Genomic DNA, 25,706 nt, shown 5'->3' on the forward strand with positions numbered 1-25,706 from the left:
TCAATTTATTGTAGGTTCCTGTTCTAAAGTTGCTAAACAAAGGAAAAGCAAAAATTAAAATGATTTAGTTTTGTTTAATTTAATTTATTTTTTGCCTTCATGAAACGACTGTATCTAAAATTTTAAATTGTATGAAATTACATAGGAACAAGACACGTGAGACAATCTAAATCAATTTCTGCGAGAGCATGCGCACAACAAAATCCTACTAACAGGAGGATGAAATAGAAGTTGATCCGGCGTAGAATATTTTGTAGTGGAAAGAAGGAAAACAAGATGAACAGAGACCTGGCGAAATTGCGTTTTCAAAAAATGCTTTTCGGAGTTATAAAAATGTATATATCTTGAAAACTTCGCGCAACTTCGCACTCGGACTTTTTGCAAGTTATAATGCGGAACTTATTCTACCAAATTATGATGATTTTTTCTGCAACTACTTGCAACATTTTGGAAAAAGGCCGTTTGAATATGCCATATTTTGATCAAATTTGAACCTTTGAGCGCATTTTACAGAACTTCTGTACAACCGATTTTCACCGAATTTTAAATTTACGTTTAGCAGAAGCCTATACACACATTGACTAAAGAAATTCCACAAAATTCCCAAAGGGGAACGTTTGACCCCCTGGTGGCAGTTACCAGAATATAAGTTATATTTTCGGACTGATCGTTGAGATGTGTTTTTCCGTGCCCCGGTTGATCGTTGAGACGCGTCCTTGGAACGTTCCTTGTTCTGTCTGGACCACGAGCTCTCTCCGCCGGATTGCGTTCCATGATTCGATCTACGCGCTTGTAGACGATCGACGTTGACCTTACTGGTTTCGGGACGGATATCCTTCTGTTGAAGTTTGACCTGCTCATTTTGTTTTGCCATGGTAACTGCCTTCTCTAAAGTGAGATTATTCACCAACTGGAATTTCTCAGAAAGGGCTTTGTCTCGGATGCCAACGACGATTCGGTCGCAAATCATGTCGTCGTGGAGGTCGGCATACTCGCAGTGCTTAGCTAGTGTGTGCAGGGCAGTAATGAATTCTTCTATGCATTCCCCCTCTTCTTGGTTTCTGAAATTGAGTTTTGCTCTCTCGTACGTTCTGTTCTTCTTTACGACATAGTGGTTTTCGAATCGATTGAGGACCAGGTCGTAGTTAGCTTCCTCTTCCCCCGTCAATTTGAATGATTCGTAGATAGCCTCGGCTTGCTGTCCCATGAAATAGACCAGGGCGTTGACTTGTTCACTTCCAGTACCTTTGCTTAGCCCGGATGCAATGCGGAATCTCTCGAAACGTTTTGTCCATGTAACCCAGTCGCCGGGATTTGTGAGTGGCTCCGGTGGGTTCATGTGGAAAGTGGCGTACGTCTGAACGGGAGGGGTCCCAGCAGGGGTAGTGGCCATCCCTGAACGGAAAACTGGATCACTGGATTGGAATCCCGCTGACGAGACGTAGTTGTACAAGGTACTTCAGACTGGAACTGGGAGGTTTACTTCTGACACCATGTTTTGTTAGTTACTGAGGATTAGAGCAAAGAACTAGAGATTAGGTTTTAAGAAGTTAAAATCGTTTATTAACACTTCGTATTTACATTGCGTTCATAGGGGAACATGCGAGAAAAACTGATCGGTTACACATTTACGGAAGCTTATATATTCCGAGTAAAAAACTATAGTTATCAGGTTACGAACTGATAACGATTTAAAAGATTAAAATGACTTTTTTATCTACATGCAACAGTATAGTCTGTGCGCTGTCTGTGGTTTCATTAATAGTCTTCTACTGGACCCCGTGAAGTGGCGCTCACCTTCAGTGTCTGGATCACGTGAGCCAGTGAAATGTCAGTGGCATTAAATAGTTATGCCCTGACCTCCGAAGTGGTAAGTACCAACCTATCTCTGATCAGCCCATCTTCCAGCCCTTGTAACTTGGGGTATTTGCACGGTTTGATTAGTTCTCGGAGACGCTCGTAAAATTGGTCGACGGTTTCATTAGGCTGCTGCTTTGCTTTATTGAACCTGTTTCTTTCAAATAGGACATTATTCCTGGATTTAAAATTCTCTTGGAGGGTGTCTAATATTATTTTTGTATTTAATTCGTCATTCTCACCCAGTGGCGGCTGTGGCAGATTCCTCCATATTCGTTTACATTCTTCACCCATAATGCTGCGTAGTGAGGCACACTGCCGGGAATTTTCAAATATATCCATTTTAGTTGCGAGGTAATTATCTTCGAATGAATCCCTGAATATGGCCAAATGTTCTTCGGTATAGCCGGCACGCTGTAGGACGCCATCTTGATTGCCAAGGGTTAAATCCCGTCAATGGGGACAATCCTTGGTGCGATAATGTTCAACTAGCAATATAAGCACCGGGACAGTTAAACTTCGGTACCTTTTCCGTCTTACACCATGTTCAATAAAGACAATTAAAAGCATATATTTAATGACATAACTGAACGTGGCTTCCCTGAAAGCCGTGTCTACAAAAAGTGGCTAACTTCCATAGCTCACATGCCCCCTTACCTATGCACTCCACTAGCGCCATCTTTAGTTAACCTATCAACAGTGCCTAATTTATAATTTCGGCAATGCGAAAACGCGCAACTTTTGACCATTTTCGCTTTTGTAAATATCAAACCTTTTTGCGTCTCTTTAAAGCCTTAGTCGAATTCCGCGATTGTTCTTTTTTGTATGTGGTTTAAGCCATCAGTAGATGTCACGAAATAAATTTTGATAATTTCTAATTGTTATTTCAGATGGCGCTTTTTACTGGATTTACCTTTCGACTGCTAGTTCTTGCTTGCGTGTTTATTGTTAGGCTTAGACTATTCGCCGGCATTGAGTTGGGAATATTAATCTAGAGATCCAATCAAATCTGCTCCCCGCAAAACAAGTTATTGAAAATGACGAATATGCCGTCTCCTCTAAAATGACAAGAAAACGTTATCATATGACCCGTGGCGCCATCCATTATTTTTGAAACAAATCTTTTTTTGCGGGAAAACGCGTCTTATTTGAACGAACCATTGAGAAATAGACGGCGCCACGGAAAGAATGATAGAGTTTACTAGTCATTTGGGAGCAGATGGCAGTATTCTTATTTGTTAAAAACTTGTTTCGCGAAATACTGACATCCTCAAATCCGACGTTTTGATTGGACCTCTAGATTAATATTCCCAACTCAATGTTCGCCGGTGGTCTATTTTATTTCATATGTCTATGATTACTACGCGTTCTTTTGGTGGCTGAGACCATCCGTATTAAATAAAATCGGTCAAATAATTAAAACTAAACAAAGGAAAGTTGAATAAAGACCGAAATTAATTATAATATGTTGATTTTCAGTAAATTACATTAATGTCGGTTTCCTTATTTATAGCCCTAATTTTTAAACAAATTATCTGGCAACCTGCAATATTTTTAAAACTCAAAAGTCTGGGAACGAAAATTAATATTTTATCGCAGCTTGCAGTATTGCAATACAAGACCAGTTATTTAAAAACGCGTAACGCGAGAAATTAAATAAACAATAATCAAACAACTGAAATCAAGTATGTATTTACGGCAATTAAAAGTTTTATTTGTAAATTCTAAAATATTACTTAATTTTTGATTAATGGTTTCTGTAAAGCTTCACGGCAATCCTCAATAATTCTCTATCAATAAACAGCTCACTCAACAGACAGGATAATGGTTCAAACCAATGAGGTATAATATTCTATCTCGTTGGTTAAAAAATAGCTAGTTAATTTCTTAAGTGCCATGGATTGTTTAATCAGAGTGTTCGAAATTTGGTTCGTAAAATCTTGTTAATCATTGAAGGAGAGATCAGTCTTCTGCATTGATAACATGGCTAATAACGAAAGTAGCGTAAGACCCAAAAGTGTGTCACCTGTACCTTCACGCCTATTAACATTTCTAGTGAGACCTAGTCGCACTATAGACTACATAACCTACTAGTTGGAATAGTATTAGCAACTTTATAATTAATCTTTAGTTTGGCGTGATTTTCTCTCTTCGATTTACTCGCCCGTAGACATTAGTTCTAAAACGCCTCACTCGGTGGCGCTGGAGTAACTCATTTTTGGTGACGTATTTTCCGACCCCCCGCTTAGTTTCCCTTTTTTACTTTGAAACAAACTCTTATTAACTATTATACCGTTCTGACACACTTTTGGGTCTTATGCTACTTTTGCTAATAATAATAATTATAATAATAATGTCTGCTACATGTGCGATTCTTAAGGGCCTCACTGTGGTTTTATTGAAAACATTAACTAAATAAGTAAGTTAAGGTTAAACAATTTAACTGAGCGGATGAGGTATTTGTTTTTTCCATGTAACTGAAGCTCATTTAAAATAAGGCATACTAGAAAACACACCCCAACCTTTAACAACTCAATTCTTGATTTGGTTTTTTCTGGGTGAACTCTTTCGTGTTATAATTACCACTAAAATTGTAAACAAGCCATTGCTCTAATCTACACTCTAAATATTGTGCTAGCTTTAGACACACTGACTTGACCAATTCATAGGAGTACGGAGGTGTGAGAATTAATAAATAGTGGCTTAATTGTAAACGTCAGTTTGTGACACCTAGGAGCAATAAACACAAGGAGAACGCAGCTAGCCTTTAAACAGCTAACGCAGTGTTGTGTAAAAATTTCATTGGACGAACCTTTACGCTGCACGTTTTACAGAAAGGGGGAAGACAATTTACGAATTTTCCCCTTCCGACGGCAGCAGGCGCTAAAGCGTCTAACCAATGAAAAATGTACACAAGAAAATCAACGACTTTTGACGGGTTGCGTTCTCCTTGTGTGGGGTGCTGTGTTTGTTGCTCCTAGGTTACAGTGCCAGATAATTTTTCTTTGAGGCACAATTTTGTTTAAACGCCTTTTCTGTGAGTGTTTATTTCTTAAGCGTGTAATTTTTTTTAGGCTCTTTTATCTTCCAAGCCCTAGTTTGAAAATTGTAACCTCATAATTCCGCCATTCCGGATATTTTCTTTGTAGCCAAAATTTTTCTTGTGCTAATGTCTCGGCTTCGTATGAATAATCCATACAACCTACAGTTGTATATTAATAATAATAATAATAAATAGATTTATTAGGAACATCTTTTAAGTAGCTTACAATACTTTTTTACAAAAGAGTCCTGGGTGTAATTCCCGAATTACATAAAATTAACAACAACAATAAAATCTAAGTAAAAATGATAGAATTACGGTTTAAAAGTTAAGAATAAAATCCCAAAATCCAACCTAAAGACAATTTTTAGTTCTATAGAGGTCTATTAAGTTATTTTTAAAATTTTGAACATTATCAGTTAACTTTGTTGAATGAGGAAGATTATTCCAAGCATAGGAGCCGTTAGATTTAACACTTATGGATTTAAATTTTTTATAAATTTTCTCAATATAAAAATTTCCAGTCATCCCTCTAGTGTCTTTACTATGGGGTGGATTCCCAAACCAGTCTTGCACATATTGAGGAGAGTTTCTATGTTTGACATTATACATAAATAAAAGAAGGTTCTGCCAATATTGGAAGTCCAGGGACTGAATGTAAGATACTTTTTTGACCTCTGTTAGGGAGGAATATTTAGGCATTTTTGCAATTAATTTTGAAGCAATATTTAAAACCTTTTGAACTCTATTTAAGTCGGCCTTTTTGGCTGCCCCATAGAAAATAATCCCGTAGTCAAGTATGGGCCGGATCATAGAATTTAAGATTAGTGATGTAAAATACCCGGGTATTTATAACGCAGGGTAAATACCTTAGGTACTTACCCGGGTAAATACCCAAAATACATAAATACCCAGGTGTTTATAAACACCTTTAATTTCTTTGTTAAATATTTTTTAATTTATTCAATTAAGAATACGGTAATTGAAAAACCCACAAACACATCAAGTTATTCTCATATTAAATATTAATTATTGTTTTTTTACTTTTTTTGCAAATTTTACATAGTAATATTACATATGAGATAACTATTAAATATTATTTATTCATTATCTGGATGATCACTTGAAAGTTCAGTCTCTGCTGACCCTGGCTCTCTTCAGACTCCTCATCATGACTATCTTATTACCCGGCTTAACACTAACAGTAACATGAGCAATTAAAGATTTTATTCATTTCATGTGGGCCATTAAAACATTTCCTGATATACTTTGTCATTTTGTTGACATTAGAATGTTTGCATTCCTTACAGCAATATATATGAAAGCAACACCTTTATTTTTATCTTTGAATAACTCCCAGGCTAGAAATAAAATTGACTAATATAAAACTGCTTTTAAAAATGTAGGTTGCCCAAATTGCCCTACCTAATAAGCCCCAACCAAGCAAAAGATGTAGACAAGGAGGATAACAGATAGCTCCACTCGACCCGATACTAACTAATGCCCTAATCATAAAAACCCTAGTTTTGGGTATTTACCCGTGCATGGGGTAAATACCCGGGTAAATACCTATTTAAAAATACCCTACCCACTGGGTATTTACCCGACTTACATCACTATTTAAGATTAATCTTAACGAGTCAGAAGGCTTAGTAGTTTTGTATAGATCTAAGCACCCATAGGCGGCTTTTGGCTTTGTTGACGATGTATTGGGTGTGCTTATCCCAGGTCAAGCATTCCTCTATCCAGACCCTGAGGTACTTAAATGATTTAGTTCGTTTTATGGTGTCTGAGCATATAGTTTGTATATTATTTGTAGGAGCTGCAGCAGCCTTACTTGGGGAGAAAATCATGAATTCAGTTTTATTTTTGTTTTATTCATCAGTATTATGAATAAATTCATACCATTACCCTTCCCTGTCCAAACTAATTCAACTGAATCTTCTTTATTATCAAGAATGTATAAATATAATCTTGAATTTGTCAAAAAAGATAATAATCTTCACATTTGTTAAATTTAATAACTTAAATAAGCCTGTGGTTATTTTTGTACATCGCATATGTGTTTCAATATAAGTGCAATATGTTTTTAGGATTTTCTATTCAAGATGCATCATTCTCAAAAAGTTTTTTTATTTACAGGAACAACATTTAAATTGATGATTTTTTGAAATGTCGTTTGTCAAAGATATTTCTTCTACTCCCGAGTCACCAGTTAGGGTAACCAGTGATAAGGAACTCTCTGGTTTTTTACAGCGCATGAGAAATGTTTCCTTAAATGAGTTCAGCTCACCTGAGATGCAAACGAGGAAAGGTGTAACAGATGGAAATCTTACAAATAAGGTACAAGTACATGCCGGGCTTTATTTTGAATCACTCGGAAACACTATCAAGAATTTTATGTACATTACTGAGGTTGTACAAGACTATGTATAGGTCCATCTTGTATCGGTTAGAACATTTTATCTTTTGGGATAGTAAATATAATTACTGTGGATTATTAATTAAAAGCTTAATATATAATGATTTAATTAATATAATCAATTTGGTAGATTCTCAATTATGGTTTGAAGAAAAAATAATTTATTTAAGAAATTGTCTTTCTCAAATATTCTTTTTCATTTGGTTAACTGGTTAACCAGTAAAAAATCTCAGTAACTTAAATAAGCTCTTGGTTAGGTCAGATCTATAAAGTTTACTCTCTTCACTTTTTTGGTACTCAATTTATTTATACTGTTAATGTTATTTCCTGGAAAAAGCACCTTCTTGGGTGCCTGCTATAGTTTTTCAAATATATCTCTGTAGAAAGATAGTGGGGGGGAAATTCGTAGTAAATATCACAATGCTGCTACTTTATGCACACAACTTCAATAGTTCATTTTAAGTGGTCTTGCCCAACTTGTTAAAATGTTGCTCTTGCGTCCATCACAAGACTCAGCTTTATTAGTATATTCTTCGCATGAGTGATTTGCATGCGTGCTAGAGAAACCTATTTTCTCTATTGACTGTAACACGCTCTCGTAGACTTGTAAAAGTGTGGCGTAAGAGCAACATGTAATCCAGGAGGTTACTTAATTTTTTTAAAGAACTATATTTACTATTTTATATACTAATTTACTTAGTGCTAAATAAATTTTTAATGAACTACCATCTTATTAATTTTGTGCTTGCTCATAGCGTCGTAGGTGTACGTTGTAGCTAAGCTCACCTTGAAACGGCAGTCATGGCAATATTTAAAATTTAGAATTGCGATACTTTTGATCAGAGGTTTACAATATATATCTAACGAGAGAAGTATCCATCTAGGTCATAAAAATGAATATGTACCTTCCCAAGCGCGATGTAGGTTCCATTGGTTGCAAATTTATCATCAAACCAAGAATGGGTGCACTACTTCAAGGCTCAAAATTTATTGTTCGTATTACTTTGTCTAACCATGGTAAAATTTTAAAATTACACTGCATAGGAATATGTATTAATTTATAAATTTTGTAATAGTTTTATAAACTTGTTATGTCATGAATTTCGTCTTGTATTATGTTTTCTTACAAGAAACATTTTGAAATTTGAAGGTACGTTTTTCAAGCGAATAATATTAGAAGGAGAGGGAGATGAATGCTTCTCTAGTCATAGATTGACTATTTACTACTGTTTCAATTAATTTTTTTTTTATCCTTTTCTGAACTTGGGCCAATTGTGATTAGAGATTTCTTTTCTATGATAAAAATAACTTAAGAAACGAACAGGTTGTACATTAATATTTTGTTTTTCCTTAGGCTGAAAACCAGAACACCCTAGGATCAAATCCAAAACGGAGCTCATCATTTAAAAAGAAAATCCTTCTCTCTGCAAATAAAAGGTAAATATAAACTTATACAAACCATTGAAGTTTTAGAATCTAATAAATTAATAAAATGCCACTTTTAGTTGTCTACAAATAATTTAGTAAATACATTTCATGTGATGGTTCTAAATAAGTTAAAAGCAAATTACAAAATATAGCAATTATACAGAATTTCCAACAGTAGACCAGTTTCATCTTATTTGGGGCTGATAAGTATTATGCAGGGAATCTGACTTTCGACTATAAACACGTAACAGGAAGCTAAACCATCTTCAGCATGGTCGGAATAAAAAATTTCCTCGTTAAAAATTTTAAATGCTGTTGTGTAGTAATGAAAACCCGAAAAAGGGGATAATGGTGGAGAATAATAATATTAATTTTATCAACTGGAATGCCAAAAATCCTTAAAAAGGTAGAATTGTCCATGATGTAATGGGGCAATAAGCTAAACCATAGAATAATTTAAAAATATTATGGGTTGGCAGGTTTAAATCATGGATTAAACAAAGGGATTTTTTTAAAATAACCAATGGTTTTTTTTATTAAAAGGGCTTTTTTAATAACCTTAAAATTATTCAGAAATATTTCTACATTTTATTATCAAAATAATTACATTTCTATAAACATTTACAAGGTGACCACATTCTTAATTTTCAATACCTATAATTTCCTTAGGTTTTTGTGTAGTATAAAACCCGAAAACATTCCGTTGTCATGTACCCTTCTTCATCCTATATATCTCTTTATTTTATCTACTGTTTTTCGATAATAATCCTTTTTTTTTGCATATGGTTTTTCCTTTAATGCGTTTGAAAATTTACTATTTTCTTTAAAATCTTAGAGGCATTTTCCTGGTCACCATGCATTTATACAAAATCAAAAACTAAACGAAAACTAAAACTTTCTTCTGGTCACGTGAGACTTAATTGTAAAAACACTCATATTAATTTTTTTTATTTGTAATATGTATGCACGGTCAATAAAAGTGAAAAATAGATTAATTTTATTTGTAATATGTATGCATGGTCAAAAAAAGCGAAAAATAGATTAAAGCTTTGTTTAAAAAAACCTGATTAAACCAATAAAAACTTAGTTTTTTTTGGGTTTTTTTTTCCAATTTTTTTTTCCAACCTTGCTAAAACATACCTCGAACCTATTGGTCTTTGAAAATATAATATTAATATGGTTTACGTAGCTGAGATGTCGAGATCTCCATAGGAATTAAAGTTAACGATGTCCATAGAAGGTAACAAGATGAGAGAATTTGTGGCTTAATACAAAGGAATTTTGATTAAGGCAAAATGGCACAGCCATAGATATCAGTAATATGGTGATGGGAATTTAGATCATTAGTAATTACATTGCAAAGATTGATTTATTCTCTGAATTTTATTTCTGAACACTAAAAATGGAGAGGTAAACATTTCATTTTGATTTCAATTCAAACAAAGCCATTTTCAGGTATATATTAACAGGCAACTCAAAAAAAGTTTGTTAAAGTTGTGTAGTGGGACAATGTGGTGCATGCCAACAGTTATAACTTAAATTATTCAGTAGAGCCAAATGCATCAAAAGTACTACTATTAAAAGGCTTTAAATAACCTATTATAATAATAATAAAATGCTTTTTATTGGAACACCTTTTAAGTTTTACACTTGTTTACAAAAGGGTCCACCGTCCATTAATTTAAAACTTAATAATTGGATTAATCAGTCAGGCATCAAAAGCTAAGTTTACAAACTTTCCTTATAACCTTTCGCTGTCCAGCTCAGAATTTGAACCTAAAAGATGATTAACATCAAGTAATTTCTATTTGAACTTGCAACTTTTTCAATTTTTAGAATTGAACCTATTTCTTTGAGGGTTCATAACAAAGCAATTGATGGGAATGAAAGCAGTGATTCAGAAGAGAATGTACCTTTACGTGATCTTCTCTCAGCTAATAAAGGTTCCTCTACACCACCTAACAGTGATAAATTTTCTTCTAAGTTAAAGAGGTAAATCTTTCTATTACCACATAAAATATCATGTTAAAAATTTGTTTTAAAGGGAGTATGAAATGTTGTGGATGCAATAATTCTATTTAAATCTCCATTTCATGCTTAGCCATATCTAAATCATATCTTCATAGGGGAAACGCCGTCTGTGTAGGTGCACATTTTGCATTTGGTGGAAGAAATTGGCTTCGATATTCTTTTTACCTTAGGATTTTTGGTGATCTATCATCAAACAACCTATTTCATATTTCCTTTAAACAGCTTCGCATGAATATACATTTAAGCAATTGACAAATTATTTCAGTGACAAACTTATAATTTTTGTAATTTCTATCTATATTGCACCACACTAAAGTTCAATCGATAGTTTTACAAAACTGCTACACAAATTTTCCATGTCAATTGGACTTGCGTAAAATTTCTCTAATTTTAATATTTTTTTCTACGAGTATAGTAGCTTAAAAAACTAGTTTCCCAAAGTTTTAGACTTGTAATGAAATTATTTGCAAAGTTATAATTTTTTTAATTTTGGGTTATTTTCGATTTTAAATCTTTAAAATGAGTTTTTCTCTAATATTTTGCTATCTAATAGACCTATACCAAAGATAATATGCAAATTAAGTATAAATTTAGTGCTGAATCCGAATATGGGAGTCAAATTTCGCTAAAAAAATTACATAACAAAATAATTGACTACTTGAGGGTTCCAATAGACTCCCAGATTTCGACTTGTACTCCACCTTCGAAAATTTTATATTTTTGGCCCAACAGGCTAGTTACTTTAAATTATAAATGGAATCAATGAGCAATTATTTTAAACCAGAATGTTTATTTTATTATTCCAATAAAGAATCAAATATTTAAAAGGAAAGTAGGAAACAAAATTTCTTTCTTTTGGATATTGTACTTTGCTAGTACAATTTCCACGAGATTTATAGACTTATTTATAAACTTGTATTGAAGCCCATTTGAAGTTAATGGAAATTGCACTTCACAAAGAACATTGCATTCAGGAATCCAACACAAGTCTTCTCTTCTTGGCCAGTGGTATAATGTTACTAAACCGCTATCTGATTCTGTGTTGACTTTTGTCTTAAAAAGAAGCTTCATGGCAAGGCTATCCAAATTTATTTGGATAGTCAAGCAGCCCTCAAGGCTCTCAACCAGTTTCAGATCTCTTCTAAGCTGGTTTATAGCTGTTTAAATCTCCTCTCGGAGCTAGGTACCAACAATAAACTTCAGCTCTATTGGGTTCCTGGCCTTTGGGGGTACTATGGTAATGAGAAAGCCGATGTCTTAGCCAAGAAGGGAGCAGAGGCTGGGTTCTTTGGTACTGAACCTGCCATTCCTATCCCCTCTAGCATAGTTCGCGGCCTTATCTCTAACTCCCTGATTGACCGTCAACTCAAGCTTTGGCTTGAGATGGATGGCCAAAGGCCGGCTAAAGAGTTTATCTCTGGCCCCTCTAGGCAGAGAGCCAAGGAGCTACTCTCACTTTCCAAATCTAATATCAGGTTGGTCGTCACTGTCCCCTTAACAGACATCTTTACCTGATTGGAATCAGTGATGATCCAATCTGTAGGGCATGTCAGGCTGAGGAGGAAACCGCCTCTAATGTGCAGGTGCGATTACTACGCGGCCCAAAGATTCGAGCATCTAGGTATGCATCAGCTGGAAACTTCTGATTTCTATACTATGCCAGCCAAGAGGATTCTCCGTTTTGTCTGATATTGGGCTTATTTAAGTCTTAAGGTTCGGGGTTGCACAATGGACTTCTGGTCGAAGTGCGCGAACGGGCATGTCCTTAGCCCTTCACCCCCTTTCACTAATAATAATAATAATAATAATAATAAAACCAGGAGGGTGCAAAACTTTAACGAAAGTTTCGTCTTTTTCATCTGAAATTTCAACCAAAACACTGAGGTATATCTTTCCATCGTAAACGCAGGCAACAAATTTCCCTGGTGTTAATTCTGGGAGTGCAGATGTTTCCATTTCTTTTTTACTTCATATTCATATGAAGAGTATCTATCGGCACAAATGAATAGTGACTTTTGGTGCCCTGCACCGTTCTGGCGCCCTGAAGCCGTGTTTCCAAGAGTTAAGAATGAGCGTCTATTTCTTTCGTTTCAACGAAGTAAAATGACATTCCTTTAATGTTGTGAAATGCATAATTGAAAAGGTCCTTTGGAATTAAAATATGGTTGGCCAATGGATTTTGAAGACTTTTCCTTGCTGCTAGCCTCTTAACGGTGCCTCCAGCGCCATCACACGCGCTTTTACCATGGCTAGTTGCAAAAAATGTTCCACCTAGCATCAACTCTGAAGTCAGAAATAAAATTTTTGCACCCTCCTGGTTTAGTAACATTTTACCACTGGCCAAGAAGAGAAGACTTGTGTTGGATTACTGAATGCAATGTTCTTTGAGAAGTGCAATGTGCATTAACTTCAAATGGGCTTCAGGTGGGGTGGCGGAGTGGTTAGCACTTTCGCCTCGTAGCAAGAGCTTGTGGCACTGGGTGAAAACTCGGAACGACTCCTTCTGCGTTGAGTTTGCAAGTTCTCTCCCCACTGGTTTAAGGGGTTTTCCCCCGAGTTGTTCGGTTTCCCCTTCCATAAAAACTTTTTGATGTTAACGGCAATAGTCAGTGTAGGGAGCTGTTGGCTCGATCTCGTGCCATGCAGGGCTTGCCACCACCCTCCTACGCATTGTAACCCGGCCACCTGAATTAAGGGCTTCAAAAGTCGCATGATGACTTAGGCCTAAGGTGGTGCCTTGGGTATTAGCCTAGCTGATTATTTTTATTATTATTATTATTATTATGATTATTATTATTATTTTTCATTAAGAGTTCCTAAAAAAAGTCTATAAATCTCGTGGGAAGGGTACTAGTAAAGTACAATATCCAAAAAAAAAGAAATTTTGTTTCCTACTTTCCTTTTAAATATTTGATTCTTTATTGGAATAATAAAATAAACATTCTGGTTTAAAATAATTTCTTATTGATGCCATTTCTAATATAAAGTAACTAGCCTGTTTGGCCAAAAATAAAAAATTTTAAAATTTTTTGAAGGTGGAGTCTATTGGACCCCTCAAGTAGTCAATTATTTTGTTTCGTAATTTTTTTTAGCAAAATTTGACTCCCATATTCGGATTCAGCACTAAATTTATACTTAATTTGCATATTATCTTTATTATAGGTTTATAGATACCAAAATATTCGAGAAAAACTCATTTTAAAGATTTAAAATCGAAAATAACCCAAAATTAAAAAAAATATAACTTTGCAAATAATTTAATTACAAGTCTAAAACTTTAGGAAACTAGTTTTCTTAAGCTACTATACTCGTAGAAAAAATATTATTAAAATAATAAATTAGGCAAATTTTCCGCTAGTCGAATTGACATCTAATGACCCCTAGACTAATTTTCTGGTAATGAGTAATATGACTTAAGAAGGTAATAAGCTCCTACAGTTAATAATAATGGGCATTTTTTATTTTTTTTATCTGGTGACGTAAAATTGTCATTATTTCTAAACCCGGCCATTACTTGTATCCAGGAATAATTATTTACTTTAAAAAAATTGTTTGAATGAATATATTTATTTAAAAACTCTTATAGTTTTTTTGTTTTAATAGAGATGGTTTTTCAAGTAGGAGTGCTACTAAAACTGCTACAACCACTGTAATTCATTCATCTGCTGCACATACTGGTAATAACACATCTTCAAAGAAAGATTGCCCTTCAAATAAAAGTGTGACAAGAGGAATAGAAAATTTTAATCCAGTTGCCAAGATGCCTCTTGCTAATGCTACCAAACCAGTGGAAAAGCCAGAATCTTGTGAAAAAGAGAACAGACCTGTTTCTGGTATTCATTGTGAAATTTCTAAAAAAACAGCAGAAACAGCTCAGTTAAGTGAAAAAGTGGTTGCTGTTAAAGGATGTGGCGAATTTGGAGTGGTATGTGTTTAAAGTTGTATATTTTGAGGGGTGTAATCATGGGAGAATTATTCGAAAAATTGAAAATTAACGACTTTTTTTTAAACTTCATTTTTAAAACATGAAGAAGTGAGGTACGTGGCGAAGTGTTTTATCCCCTGGCGATTAAATATTGAACAAAAAACAGAGCAGATTTATCATTTTTTTGTATCTGGAAATTTTATTTATGGATTTAAATTGATAAACCAAAAAAAGAGAAGATTTTAACAAGTTTCAAGTTTATATTGATACAAAACCGATATTTCTTAAGAAAATTAGGGATAGTAGTTTAATATTTGCTTTAAGTAAGCCATTCCTACCTTTATTTAATAAATTTTCATTTTTAACCAAACATAATTAAAAGGGCTGCAACTACATTACCTGCCTCTTCCAGCAAATTGTTGAGAAAAATACGTTTTTTTTTCAATAAACTTGATTTTTTTTAAGTTTTCTCTATTTTAATGAAAGTCTTTATCAGACGAAAATTGTAAAGAGTGAGTGAAAATATTTATCACATTCGAGTAGTTTCGACTTCAAAATGAACCTTAAAATTCAAGAGTGCTCTGAACTCCAACTCAAAAACATTCCTAAAACCCAGAGATAATACCTCAATAAAATTAAAAAAATCATCTACTCTAAAATCCAAATTAAGTTGCAGTATGCTTTGTCAGTTGGAAAAACCGAGGTGTTATTAGGAGAATCCATTTGTATCAAAGCAAAAACTATTTGAATTTTAGTTTTTTTAAATGAACATTCAACTTTTCATCAGTTCATGTAAACTTCAAACCAATATTTTTAATTATTTTATTTTCAGGTTTCTCAAAAGGTTTTTTCTGTGAATAACAGGTGTTACCACGCATTAAGTATTTTGGGTCAAGGTGGAAGTGGCAAGGTATATCTTAAGTTTCAGTTTATTCTATCCTGGTTATTATATGCACGAATTGTTTTTGAAAATTTGTCTAATGTTCAACCAAATCCCTCCCCTTGTAATAAACTCTTCTACGAATCGAGTATTACAATAAATTACTTAGATTATTAATATAAGAGACGCCTGAGTTTATCTAAACAACATAAATTTTATTTTTTCCTTAGGACTTACTAGTTCATTGAACGATCCTTTCTTACGCTTGTCTACCGCGCAGCTGGTCTCACACCTTCCCTTCTCTCGTCTCGTCTTTATTTGCCTTCTCTTTGTTGAAAGCTAACTTTGACATAATGACATAATGAACTATTTATAGTGTAGTCAATAGCCGTTAGATGGCGCTAGGAGCTAAGCTTTTGACACATGTAGAGGTACAAGTATAGTCTATGGTGTATGTATACAGAGTAGGCCTAATTAGGTAGTCTTTGTAAATAGTCAGAAAAAAGTTGGCAACACTGAAGTAGACATAGTGGGTCAGTAGTCCTCTAGCTTTGGCAGTGATAACTTTATACTTTTGTAATGGATTAATCAATACTAATTATGCTAAATTAAATCAATGATATTTTAATTGGTATGTTAATTTATTCTACGAACCACTATTAACACTCTTTCTTCTTCACTGCTAGTTTTAACCACTAGGGGTACTGGAGTTTACCCCCCATCTAGGGCGCCGTCTACGGCGGTCCTTATACCCTTTTAGTTAAAAAAAACGATTTTCCCTCAGATTTTCCAGAAACTCATGGGCATTAAAGCTATACCAAATTGGTTAGAATTTTGTAAATCAAATTTTAATCACTTTAAATTACCGGAGATGATGAAATGTGCCTTATCTACAAAGGGAAATAGTTTGGGTGTCAATTTTTTCAAGAGATACACCCTGAACACAGCTAGTGTTCAGGATAAAATTTAGTAAAATCGATCCTATTCAGTATCTTAAAATTAGCTTTGTGTGGGTGTTATCAGGAAACTATATGAATACACTTGGAATGTCTAAGGAAGACTTTGATGGCTCAGATGATTCTCATAGAAATGGTTGTACATGTAGCTTACAGTGAAGATTTTGTTAGCTCAGAGGAGTTTTGCCTTTATATGGCTGGTAGAATTCTTTAAACATACTTTTAAAACTAAGGGCTTTAAATTGTTAGCAGAAGTCTGTTTACCATATCCTTTTAGTATGAAAGCCTCTGGTTCTAAGTGCAAACCATTTGTTATTCTTATCAAATGCTAAATGAGCTATTTGGAAAAGACAATCCAGTTCAAATTATGGGCAAAATATCTGACCTCAGAAAGAAATTTGAGCAAGGTTGAGTTCATTTGGTCTGTTTTCTGAAAATATATTTGATGTCCCTCTTACAGTTTCCACATCCACAATTGGTAATTTTATTTCAAACAACGCCAAAAACTAGTTAACCAAGAAAAATTAATTTTGTTATTAGTTCTGTTTTCCCATTTTTCTTTTGGTGTCAACTTGATTTATAAAAATATTTTTTTTAGGTGTATCAAGTCATAGAAAGTGAATCCAGTAAAATTGTAGCTTTAAAAGAAGTTAACTTGGACAAAGTAGATAAAAACAGCTATATGAATGAAATAAATTTGCTTAATCAACTAAAGAAAAGTGATCGTGTTATTAAACTTTATGATCAGTAAGTAACTTAGAGATACTCTTAATTTAGAACTGCAACGCTAATAATTTTAATATTTAATGCTATTAGTACATTTATATTTTGAATCAAATCATATTTAATGCTACTTAAGACACATTATTAGAAGCATGCGAGGATTTAAGAGAACAAAAATCGAGGGGGGGGGGGAAGCGTTTTAAACAGAAGTGACATTCCCTCATTGAATTAAGCCTATGTTGTGTTGAAAAGCAAAAGTAATTTAAGAAGACAGATAAGTTCTTTGGGTGTATGGGATATCTGAAAAAAAGGAAAATTCTACTCTACATATTTCAGGGGAGTTGGATTTTGGTATCTAATTCGTGTTGTGCAATAAGCTTTCAAAGTTATATAAAATATTTATATTGGGAATATAAGATAAAATCACGTAAAGTATATATTTGAAACATTGATTGTTTCATTTTAATGGAAGTATTAAACATTTTGAAGCCCCTTGCCAACTTAGAAATTCCTTAGTGCAATCATGTCTTAACATTTGAACGCGAGATCTTGTTTCACACAGAGCATTAAATAAGTTACCACAAAAATTAAGTTCTTATAGGCTTCGTGCGTAGTGACAGAGTTTTGAATTTAATCTGTGAAAGCTGTCTGCTTGCTCAAAATTCTCTCTGCACAACAGCTGAAAGTTTCAACCGCAGAACATTGACATTCAAAAGTCTTCTGCTATTTCTTCACTAATAATAATAATAATAATAATAATAACCAGCTAGGCTAATACCCAAGGCACCACCTTAGGCATAAGATATCAAGCCACTTTTAAAGCCATTAATTCAGGTGGCCGGGTTACAATGCGTAGGTGGCAAGCCTTTCATGCCACGCGAGCCAACCACTCCCTACACTAACTATTACCGTGAACCTCGACAAGTTTGATAAATATTAAGGCAGGTTACAATGGAGACAAAATATTGTGATTGCAGTGTACGAGCTAAAGTAGATGTTAAAAGTGCAAAATTCCAAACAAATTTCTATCGTTTGTATAATCCGATTAATTAACTTCGGTTTATCTTCTATAAAGTTAATGATGCGTTTATCATCAGAGTTGTAAGTGACGTAATTTACGTCAAATCCTATGAACAAGGTTTCATTAAAGAAATTACAAAAACAATATTCAGTGGAAGCAGACTAAGCTGTGGGCTTCCACCCTGTAAACCAGGGTTCAAAAATACCCAGTTTGTTCCAAAAAAACAACACCCAGTGGGTTTATAAGAGTTTTTTTTTATTTGGGTGGGTTTTTTAGTTTAGTATACATATAATTTCCATATTTGTATTAGACGATATATAAAAGTATCCAGATACTGCAAAGCTGAACCAAAGGACTGGTAGAAGTACCAAGTTTTAAGTTGCATTACACATTACAATTCAGTCTAAGATATGTATTAAAGTGGACGTTGCACTTCGAACAAGTCTGTTTTTCATTTAAAATCTGAGATTTTAAAGTGGGGATTTTTCTAGGGTGGGTGGGTCCCATAAAAAACCAATAATTTTTTATTCGGTTGGGTGTTTAGTTTTCGAATCCTGCTGTACGTCCCTTACTGAAAAATGAAAGTCTAAAAATTGCTATTGAAATATCATCATAAAATTGTCTTCAAGCATTGCTCAAATGTATACTAACTGTTGGGCTACCGCATCTCAACCGTTTCCCAATTGATGCCCAACGGTTGAGTCATTTGACGTTGAGAAAAACTGTTTTTAACTTGTAAAAGAAATGTTCATTTAGTTGTTCAACTATTACCGAACAGTTGCTTAAAATCGCTAGAAAGTTGCTAAAAACTAAACAAAAGTTGCTCAACCATTAATTCACCCAAAGTTTCTCAATTATTTGTTGGTATGTTGAGAAAGTTCTTCAACCATAAGTTGTTTATAGATCGTCAGAAAGTTGCTCAACTATTAGTAGATTATATATCGCCAAAATAAATAAGTAAATCACAATAAAATAAATTTCAAAAATTTATTAATTTACAGCCAGACTGTTTTAACCACCCAAATTTAACCAGTTTTAACCACTAAGCAAAATCTATAGTTGAAACCATTTTTTTTTTAAATAATAGCGCTATAGCTGTGGAAACCAGTGAAATATTCTTTCAAATTAAATTTGAAAAACATCCTTGTTTAAAACATTATCAGTTAACCATATCTAGCTTCGCATTTTGGTTTAAATTAGTCGGAAAAAATCTTATATTAGGGCCTGATATAAGCATTCTACTGGCTTTTAAATTTTAGAAAAAACCATTTTTTTCCAACACTGCTTCTTATAACTGTGGATTATGGAATTGATTTATCTTTCAGTCAAGTAAAAGGCAAAACAATGCTAATGGTTTTAGAAAAGGGAGACTCCGACCTCTCTACTATTTTAAAAGAAGCAAAAAGTGGATGTCCTTTAAGTCCTATTCAAATTAAATATTATTGGTCTGAACTTCTTTTAGCAGTTGGAGATGTGCATAAAGCTGGTGAGTATTTAAACTTGACAGACAAATATTTAGTAACTTATAGAAATAATTACAAACTAACTTTCTTTGGCCACAGGAATAATTCATCTTGATCTTAAACCCGCAAATTTTGTTCAAGTTAAGGGCAAGCTAAAAATAATAGACTTCGGTATTGCTGGAGCAATTCCAGATGACCAAACTTGCTTAGTTAAAGAAAACATGGTAAGAGAAATGAAACACTGTCATTTTTCAAAACTTTTAATTTCAATTTTCAAAATTTTTTATTTCATTGAGAAACATTTGTTGGACATTGTTGTGCTTATTCTATTCAATTTTTACTAATGAGTAGTTTTTAGATGTACGCAGTAAATTATTTTGGTTGCAAAGTAATGAGAAACACCTAATAACTTAATTTAAATAATTACGTTTAGGTAAAAAGCTTGGACATTGTTAACTCTAACCATTTAGATTCAGCAATTAAACAATTTCTAACAAATCTTTTTTGGTAGAAATTATTTTGAGGCTAAGAAAGGTCCATGATCCAAAATGTCCTGCACCTAAAAAATTATTTCAATGTGCTTTTTTTAATATAAAGGTTTTTATCATGGCTAAAGAAATGATAAATTCATTATTTAAATAAATAAACCTTGGAATCTATATCTAGACTTAGAAATGGTTATTATTGCGTTCGAGTAATGTCTACTAGTTAATGGAGCTTGTAAAACCACATGCCTATTTGAAAAGCATTTACTTACCTATATTACAAATTAAATGTAGCAGAGGTTTTTCAACTTAAGGACGTAATGAAATATTTTTGTACAATTTCAGATTGGAACACTAAATTATATGTCGCCTGAGCAAATTACAGGATTTCAAAACAATAACAATTTTCAGGTATTTCTTTGTTAGCATTACAATGTCAATTTCTAAAATTATTTCACACCAAATTTAGTACGGTTAAGTTTGTAACAACCAATAATCTGTTTAATCTTTAACAAAGGATCAATTCATAGTTTCCATAAATATAACATACATTACTTTAATTAAATCAGATGGTATTTTTTCTAGCTACGTACTAAGTCGGATGTATGGTCTCTAGGAACTATTCTTTATCATCTACTGTATGGAGTTACACCTTTCCATCATATAATAAATATTGCGAGCAAAATTCAAGCTATTAGTAATCCAAATTACCAAATAACTTATTCTGAAATTAAAGATCTCCACCTTTTAAATGTGTTGAAAGTAAGTACTAATTACTAAAATACTTTTTCCTTTTTTTTAAACAAAATTGCCCATAATAATTATTGATTGAGTAAAATTTAAAATTTTTATAATATGGAACAAATAAGGTAGATCTATTCAGGGTAGTATTTTAAGCTGAAGTACAGGGTTGGCAAGAACCAACCAGATTGGTTTAAACTGGTTTTGACCATGGAATAAAATCCATGGTTATAAAAAATTATTTTGCGCGTGAAAATACGCCGTCATGTTAGGGTTTAAAAGCTGGTAAATAAGCGGCAAGCCTGACAATTAAACTTCATAATGTAAAGGTTCTGTCACTTGCTAAATCTTAATTTTGAAATCTGTCAATTTGAGCATTTTCGAAGTTTTTTCCAACCCTACTGAAGTACCTAGTTATTTTCTAGAATAATGAAATAATTTTTCCCCTTTTTACACACAATCCCTAGGGGAGTTGTGTGTATTAGTTTCATGTACTGTGTCCGCCGCCATCGTCGTTTGCCCGATTTATCGCGGTTAGAGGTACAAACTCACATGATACGTTGTAAGGGACTAATTTAACTTAGGTAAATAAATTACCAAAATTATCATAAATCAAAACCATTTTAATATTTCTCACAACTTTCCTCGTCTGGGTGTTATATATAGAGGAGGCCTTCCTGAACCGGGGAGCTTAATCTGCCCTTCTGCATACCTTCTACTCTCCCACCAATCTTCCAACTCCCTTTTACCCAGGCTGACTCCGAGGTATTTATACAAATAGTGGGGCCGCCTGTAGCGCCACCAGCGACCGGTAGGGTGTTTTTTGATCTTTGCCAAATCAGGCCTTACACCGTCAATCGACTGGAAATACCATGCCCTCCCCGACATTGTTAACATTTGTGAGATCAGGCTCCCGGAAGTGGGGCATATGTACATTTTAGTAATTTTTGTACATTAAGACCTACTTCGTTGAAATTGAAAATGATATTTTTAGTTAGTGATCATTTCTGAACTACGCTTTCTGTTGCATTAAGAAATTTCAATTCACGGGACCCCACAACCCGCGTACACGCTTTTGTCATATTTATTATTATTATTATTATAAATAATAAAATAAAATATAAATTAAATAATAATTGTCATATTGGAATTTCGTGCTAATTAATACAGGCGCTATCGAACTCGTTGGCGTTTCTCTACCTTATTTCCAAAACCAGGTAACTCAATAAATTCGGTTAGTCTAAAAATTAATTTGAATTAACGTGTTTTGTAATGATTTATGATTGTTTTTCTGAGAACAATCTTCTACGGCAATTGCCCGAACCTTATCCCAAATAAAGACCAACTAAGGTGATTTGAAATTCTACTTCGATTTATGTTTTTTATAAATTTAGTTTATATTTTTTAAATCACGTTCCAATTACAAGCACCAGTGTGACCCATGTGGACCCTTAAGCTCATTTTAAAGTAGTCTTAGCCTCATAGGTCTTCGAAAACAAATTGAATTTTAAGGGTGCCCCTTAGGAATTTGCTGGGCCCCCTCAACTGAAAAAATCTGGCTATGGGCCTGAGTGCACCTACCTGACTGAAAGAGATCACTACTGTATGTTTACACAAGTTTTAATGTTAATTATAAGTTAATTAATTCCCTAATAGTTCAATTCGATAATTGTAAAATTGGTTTATGGATATTGCTACATTATCTGATCCAGAAAATATAACATCAAATTACTACAAATTAGAAAGCTGTAGCGATCACTCTCAACCACATATGCATTCTTTTAAGACTAAATGGTCAAATTAGGAAAAATCCCTGCACTTCATCTGCATAACATTTGTTCGATTCACAAGGAAGCTGGAAATTGTTTATGCTGTCCAATAATTAACACAAAATTATTTTATCCAAATCATATTGTAGCTTTATTCCTTAATTCATTTGTAGGTTTAATTTTTGTGTACCATAATGATATACGATGGAAAAAATTTACAAACCACATTTTCGTCGGCTATCTCTACACATTTTCAAAAATAAACAACTTTATAATATGAAAAACCCGACAAGAACATGAATTCAAAGCATCCAGTTTGATTATATAAATTGAGATGACACTATATTTTAGGCTTAAGTTAATTATTTTTTTTCTTGCAGTCATGTCTTCAGCATGATCCCAAGAGACGACCTACAATTGAAGAATTACTTGTGCATCCATTTCTGACTGGTTCGTGAGAAATTTTACTCTCTGGTTTTTTTAGTTTATAGCTTAATGTTCTAGTAAATAACCTAGAAAAGAAGTAAATACTGACTTCCTTTGAGGGCGAAATATAAAAGATCCAATACCCAGATTGCAATTGGTGAACAGCTGAGTCAATATCTCCCATTGTGTATTGTAGTCCTCAGGCCCATCGCTACCATTGGGCTAGGTAGAGCTAAGCTATAGGGCGCCGCGCTCCGGAGGGTCACCGTCAAGGCTTTTATATTTTTTTTAATAATTTGTAAAGTATTTAATAAAGAATCGGCCGTATGAAAAAGGGCGCCTGATATTATTAGCCCAGGGACACCTGAATTTACATCATAAAATTGTAGCGTAAAACTTAAGCATAATATAACATGCAATTTTATTTGAATCCAAAGAATATTTACAACAGGAAACTGATTATGTATTATTAACCTGCAGCTTCCCAATAGACAAAAGTATAACCGGTGCATAGAGCATTGTGGAAGATTTCTGCGCATTATAATTATAACTATAAATTTAATATATTGGACCAGGACGCAAAGTATGTTTTATTGTTATGGCTATGCAGTTCCATTACAAGCTGTTATCACTTCATTTGATGAAGCTTTCACACTCCTCTGCTCTGCCCCCTCAAAGGCAGTTAATATAGGCTTCTATATGATACATTAATAAAATTTTGTTAAATGTATTGAAAGCATTTCTATACGTGTAGGCGTGTCAGAAATATAATGATGCAGTCTTCAAATAGTGTCAAACACTTTAAATGTGGATCGAATAGGAATTTAAATAACTATTGAATCTTATAGTTGCATTAGGTGGTTCAATAATGTGGTATTTTCATTTTTTCTCAACTACTTATACGTTCTTCTAACAATAGTAATAATCAGCTAGGCTAATACCCAAGGCACCACCTTAGGTCTAAGTCATCAAGCGACTTTTAAAGCCAATAATTCAGGCAACTCCGGTGTACTTTTTGGACTAAGGACTATTAAAGTATTTTTCTTTTCTTTTTTAGCATATTGAAGAAATATTTACCAAATAGGAAATTTTATTTTGTATATTTTATTGTATATTATTTTAACAAAATATTTTAAATAAATAATTTTTGTGATTTTTTTAATTGCAATTTTACAAATATTAGCATATGTAACCAGAAATAAGTATGCCATTAAAGCATTTTAGGCAAAAGCATAAGCCTATCAACCCTAAGTTTGAATCGAAAGGCAGTTTTGGTTCAAGCAAACGACTGGCGAAAGTACAGCGCTAAATCCACCCTGTGGCGGAAAAGAGAAACGTAACGCGTCCCGCAATGCATGGCTCCATTAAGTTGCCCCCCCCCCTATCATTAAATTTTAAATCTTTTAATTGCGATCGAATGCGACCTCAATGAGACAATATGCGAAACCATAAAATTATATGCGACATAACTATTAAGTTGGAATAGTTAAAATAAAAGGGAGGGCTAACTTAACGAGAGCCCCCCACTTTTAACTATCAAACTGAAAACACCCTTAATCGAATGCGACGTTATGCGATACCCTTACTTTCGAATGCGACATCTTAGTTAACGAGATAATCGCTATCGTAAGTGGGGGGGGGGGCTAACTTAACGCGAGCCCCCCCCTATAACAGTTGAGGCCTCCAAACACCTTTATTCGATTGCGACATCTTATTTAACGAATGAATGAATTTATTAATCGGTTTGCGTACAGAAAAACGCGTCCTTTTAAAACAGGACGGCTCCGCTCAGGGGAGCTCAACCACATACAAAGAATACACTTTTGTTACTTTAAAAATAATAATAGCAGAACAATAACAAAAACTATTATTAAAAATGAAAAGTAATATTAATATTAAAACAATTGAATTTAATTTAAGGCGATGACGCTGAAATCTTCTTTTGTAACACACGAGTTTTTTCCCAATGCCATTTATTCAGGAGATGTTTGAGAAAAGGAGGGTTCCACTGTCTCCCGGATAAACCCAGAATGTCTTCCACTGACAGAAAAAAGGACTCCTCCCTCCAATTTCGTATTTCCTCGAAACTATTTAATGACGAGCAAGCCAACAGCACGTGTTCCAAGTTTTCTAAGTCATCTCCACACTGAACGCATTTTGTCAATGAGCCAAATATTTGAGCACAACGTTCACCGGTCAACAAGGCTCCTGTTCGAGCTTGAAACAGTAGGCCACCCGCAAAACTACCATCGTAGAAATCTTCGGCGCTCGGTTTCCCTTCAGTTTTATAGGCTTGCAGTGAACGGTGACCAGCTACTTTCTTTTGCCAAATTAGCTCCGAGTGACGCTTCACATCTTGGTCAACGTAAGTGTTCCATCGCGTTTCAGACTGCCCTTTATATCTTTCGGTTCCAACACCGTATATACGATCAAGTATAGCGGCTCGTCTTGTAAATCGGGTACTGAATCGGCTTAAATTTCTGGTAACTACATAGACTCTCTTCGCTAGACGGTGAGGAGCCATAAACTTTAAACG

At 33.9% G+C, this 25,706-nt stretch overlaps 1 protein-coding gene across 6 annotated transcripts; it reads left to right on the plus strand.

The window, feature by feature from the left end:
- Window positions 1-3,472: 3,472 nt before the first annotated feature.
- Window positions 3,473-24,327, plus strand: Mps1 (dual specificity protein kinase monopolar spindle 1). Of its 6 annotated transcripts, none has more exons than XM_090174760.1 (15): window positions 3,473-3,542; window positions 3,623-3,699; window positions 7,043-7,243; window positions 8,677-8,759; window positions 10,587-10,742; window positions 14,385-14,458; window positions 14,519-14,706; window positions 15,539-15,616; window positions 17,141-17,289; window positions 19,612-19,772; window positions 19,849-19,973; window positions 20,580-20,645; window positions 20,820-20,996; window positions 23,125-23,194; window positions 24,228-24,327. In XM_090174760.1, the coding sequence occupies exons 3-15, from the start codon at window positions 7,073-7,075 to the stop codon at window positions 24,233-24,235; spliced, it is 1,506 nt and encodes a 501-aa protein (XP_090030886.1). In that variant the 5' UTR covers window positions 3,473-3,542; window positions 3,623-3,699; window positions 7,043-7,072; the 3' UTR covers window positions 24,236-24,327. The 6 variants fall into 6 exon arrangements, with proteins under 6 accessions (XP_090030886.1, XP_090030887.1, XP_090030882.1 ...); XM_090174761.1 differs by having other exon boundaries at window positions 14,534-14,706; XM_090174756.1 differs by having other exon boundaries at window positions 14,385-14,706.
- The last annotated feature ends 1,379 nt before the right edge of the window (window positions 24,328-25,706 follow it).

Source organism: Leiobunum rupestre, chromosome 5 (assembly GCF_980474605.1).
Source record: "Leiobunum rupestre chromosome 5, qqLeiRupe1.1.hap1, whole genome shotgun sequence".
Lineage (NCBI taxonomy): Eukaryota > Metazoa > Arthropoda > Arachnida > Opiliones > Sclerosomatidae > Leiobunum > Leiobunum rupestre.

What these genes read in the sequence shown, in the direction of transcription:
- Mps1 (XM_090174756.1), top strand. Translation starts at nt 7,073, where the DNA reads ATGTCGTTTGTCAAAGATATTTCTTCTACTCCCGAGTCACCAGTTAGG. An exon ending in TGGAGATGTGCATAAAGCTG is followed by an intron (nt 19,773 to 19,848) that starts GTGAGTATTTAA and finishes CTTTGGCCACAG; the next exon opens with GAATAATTCATCTTGATCTT. An exon ending in ACCTTTTAAATGTGTTGAAA is followed by an intron (nt 20,997 to 23,124) that starts GTAAGTACTAAT and finishes TTTTTCTTGCAG; the next exon opens with TCATGTCTTCAGCATGATCC.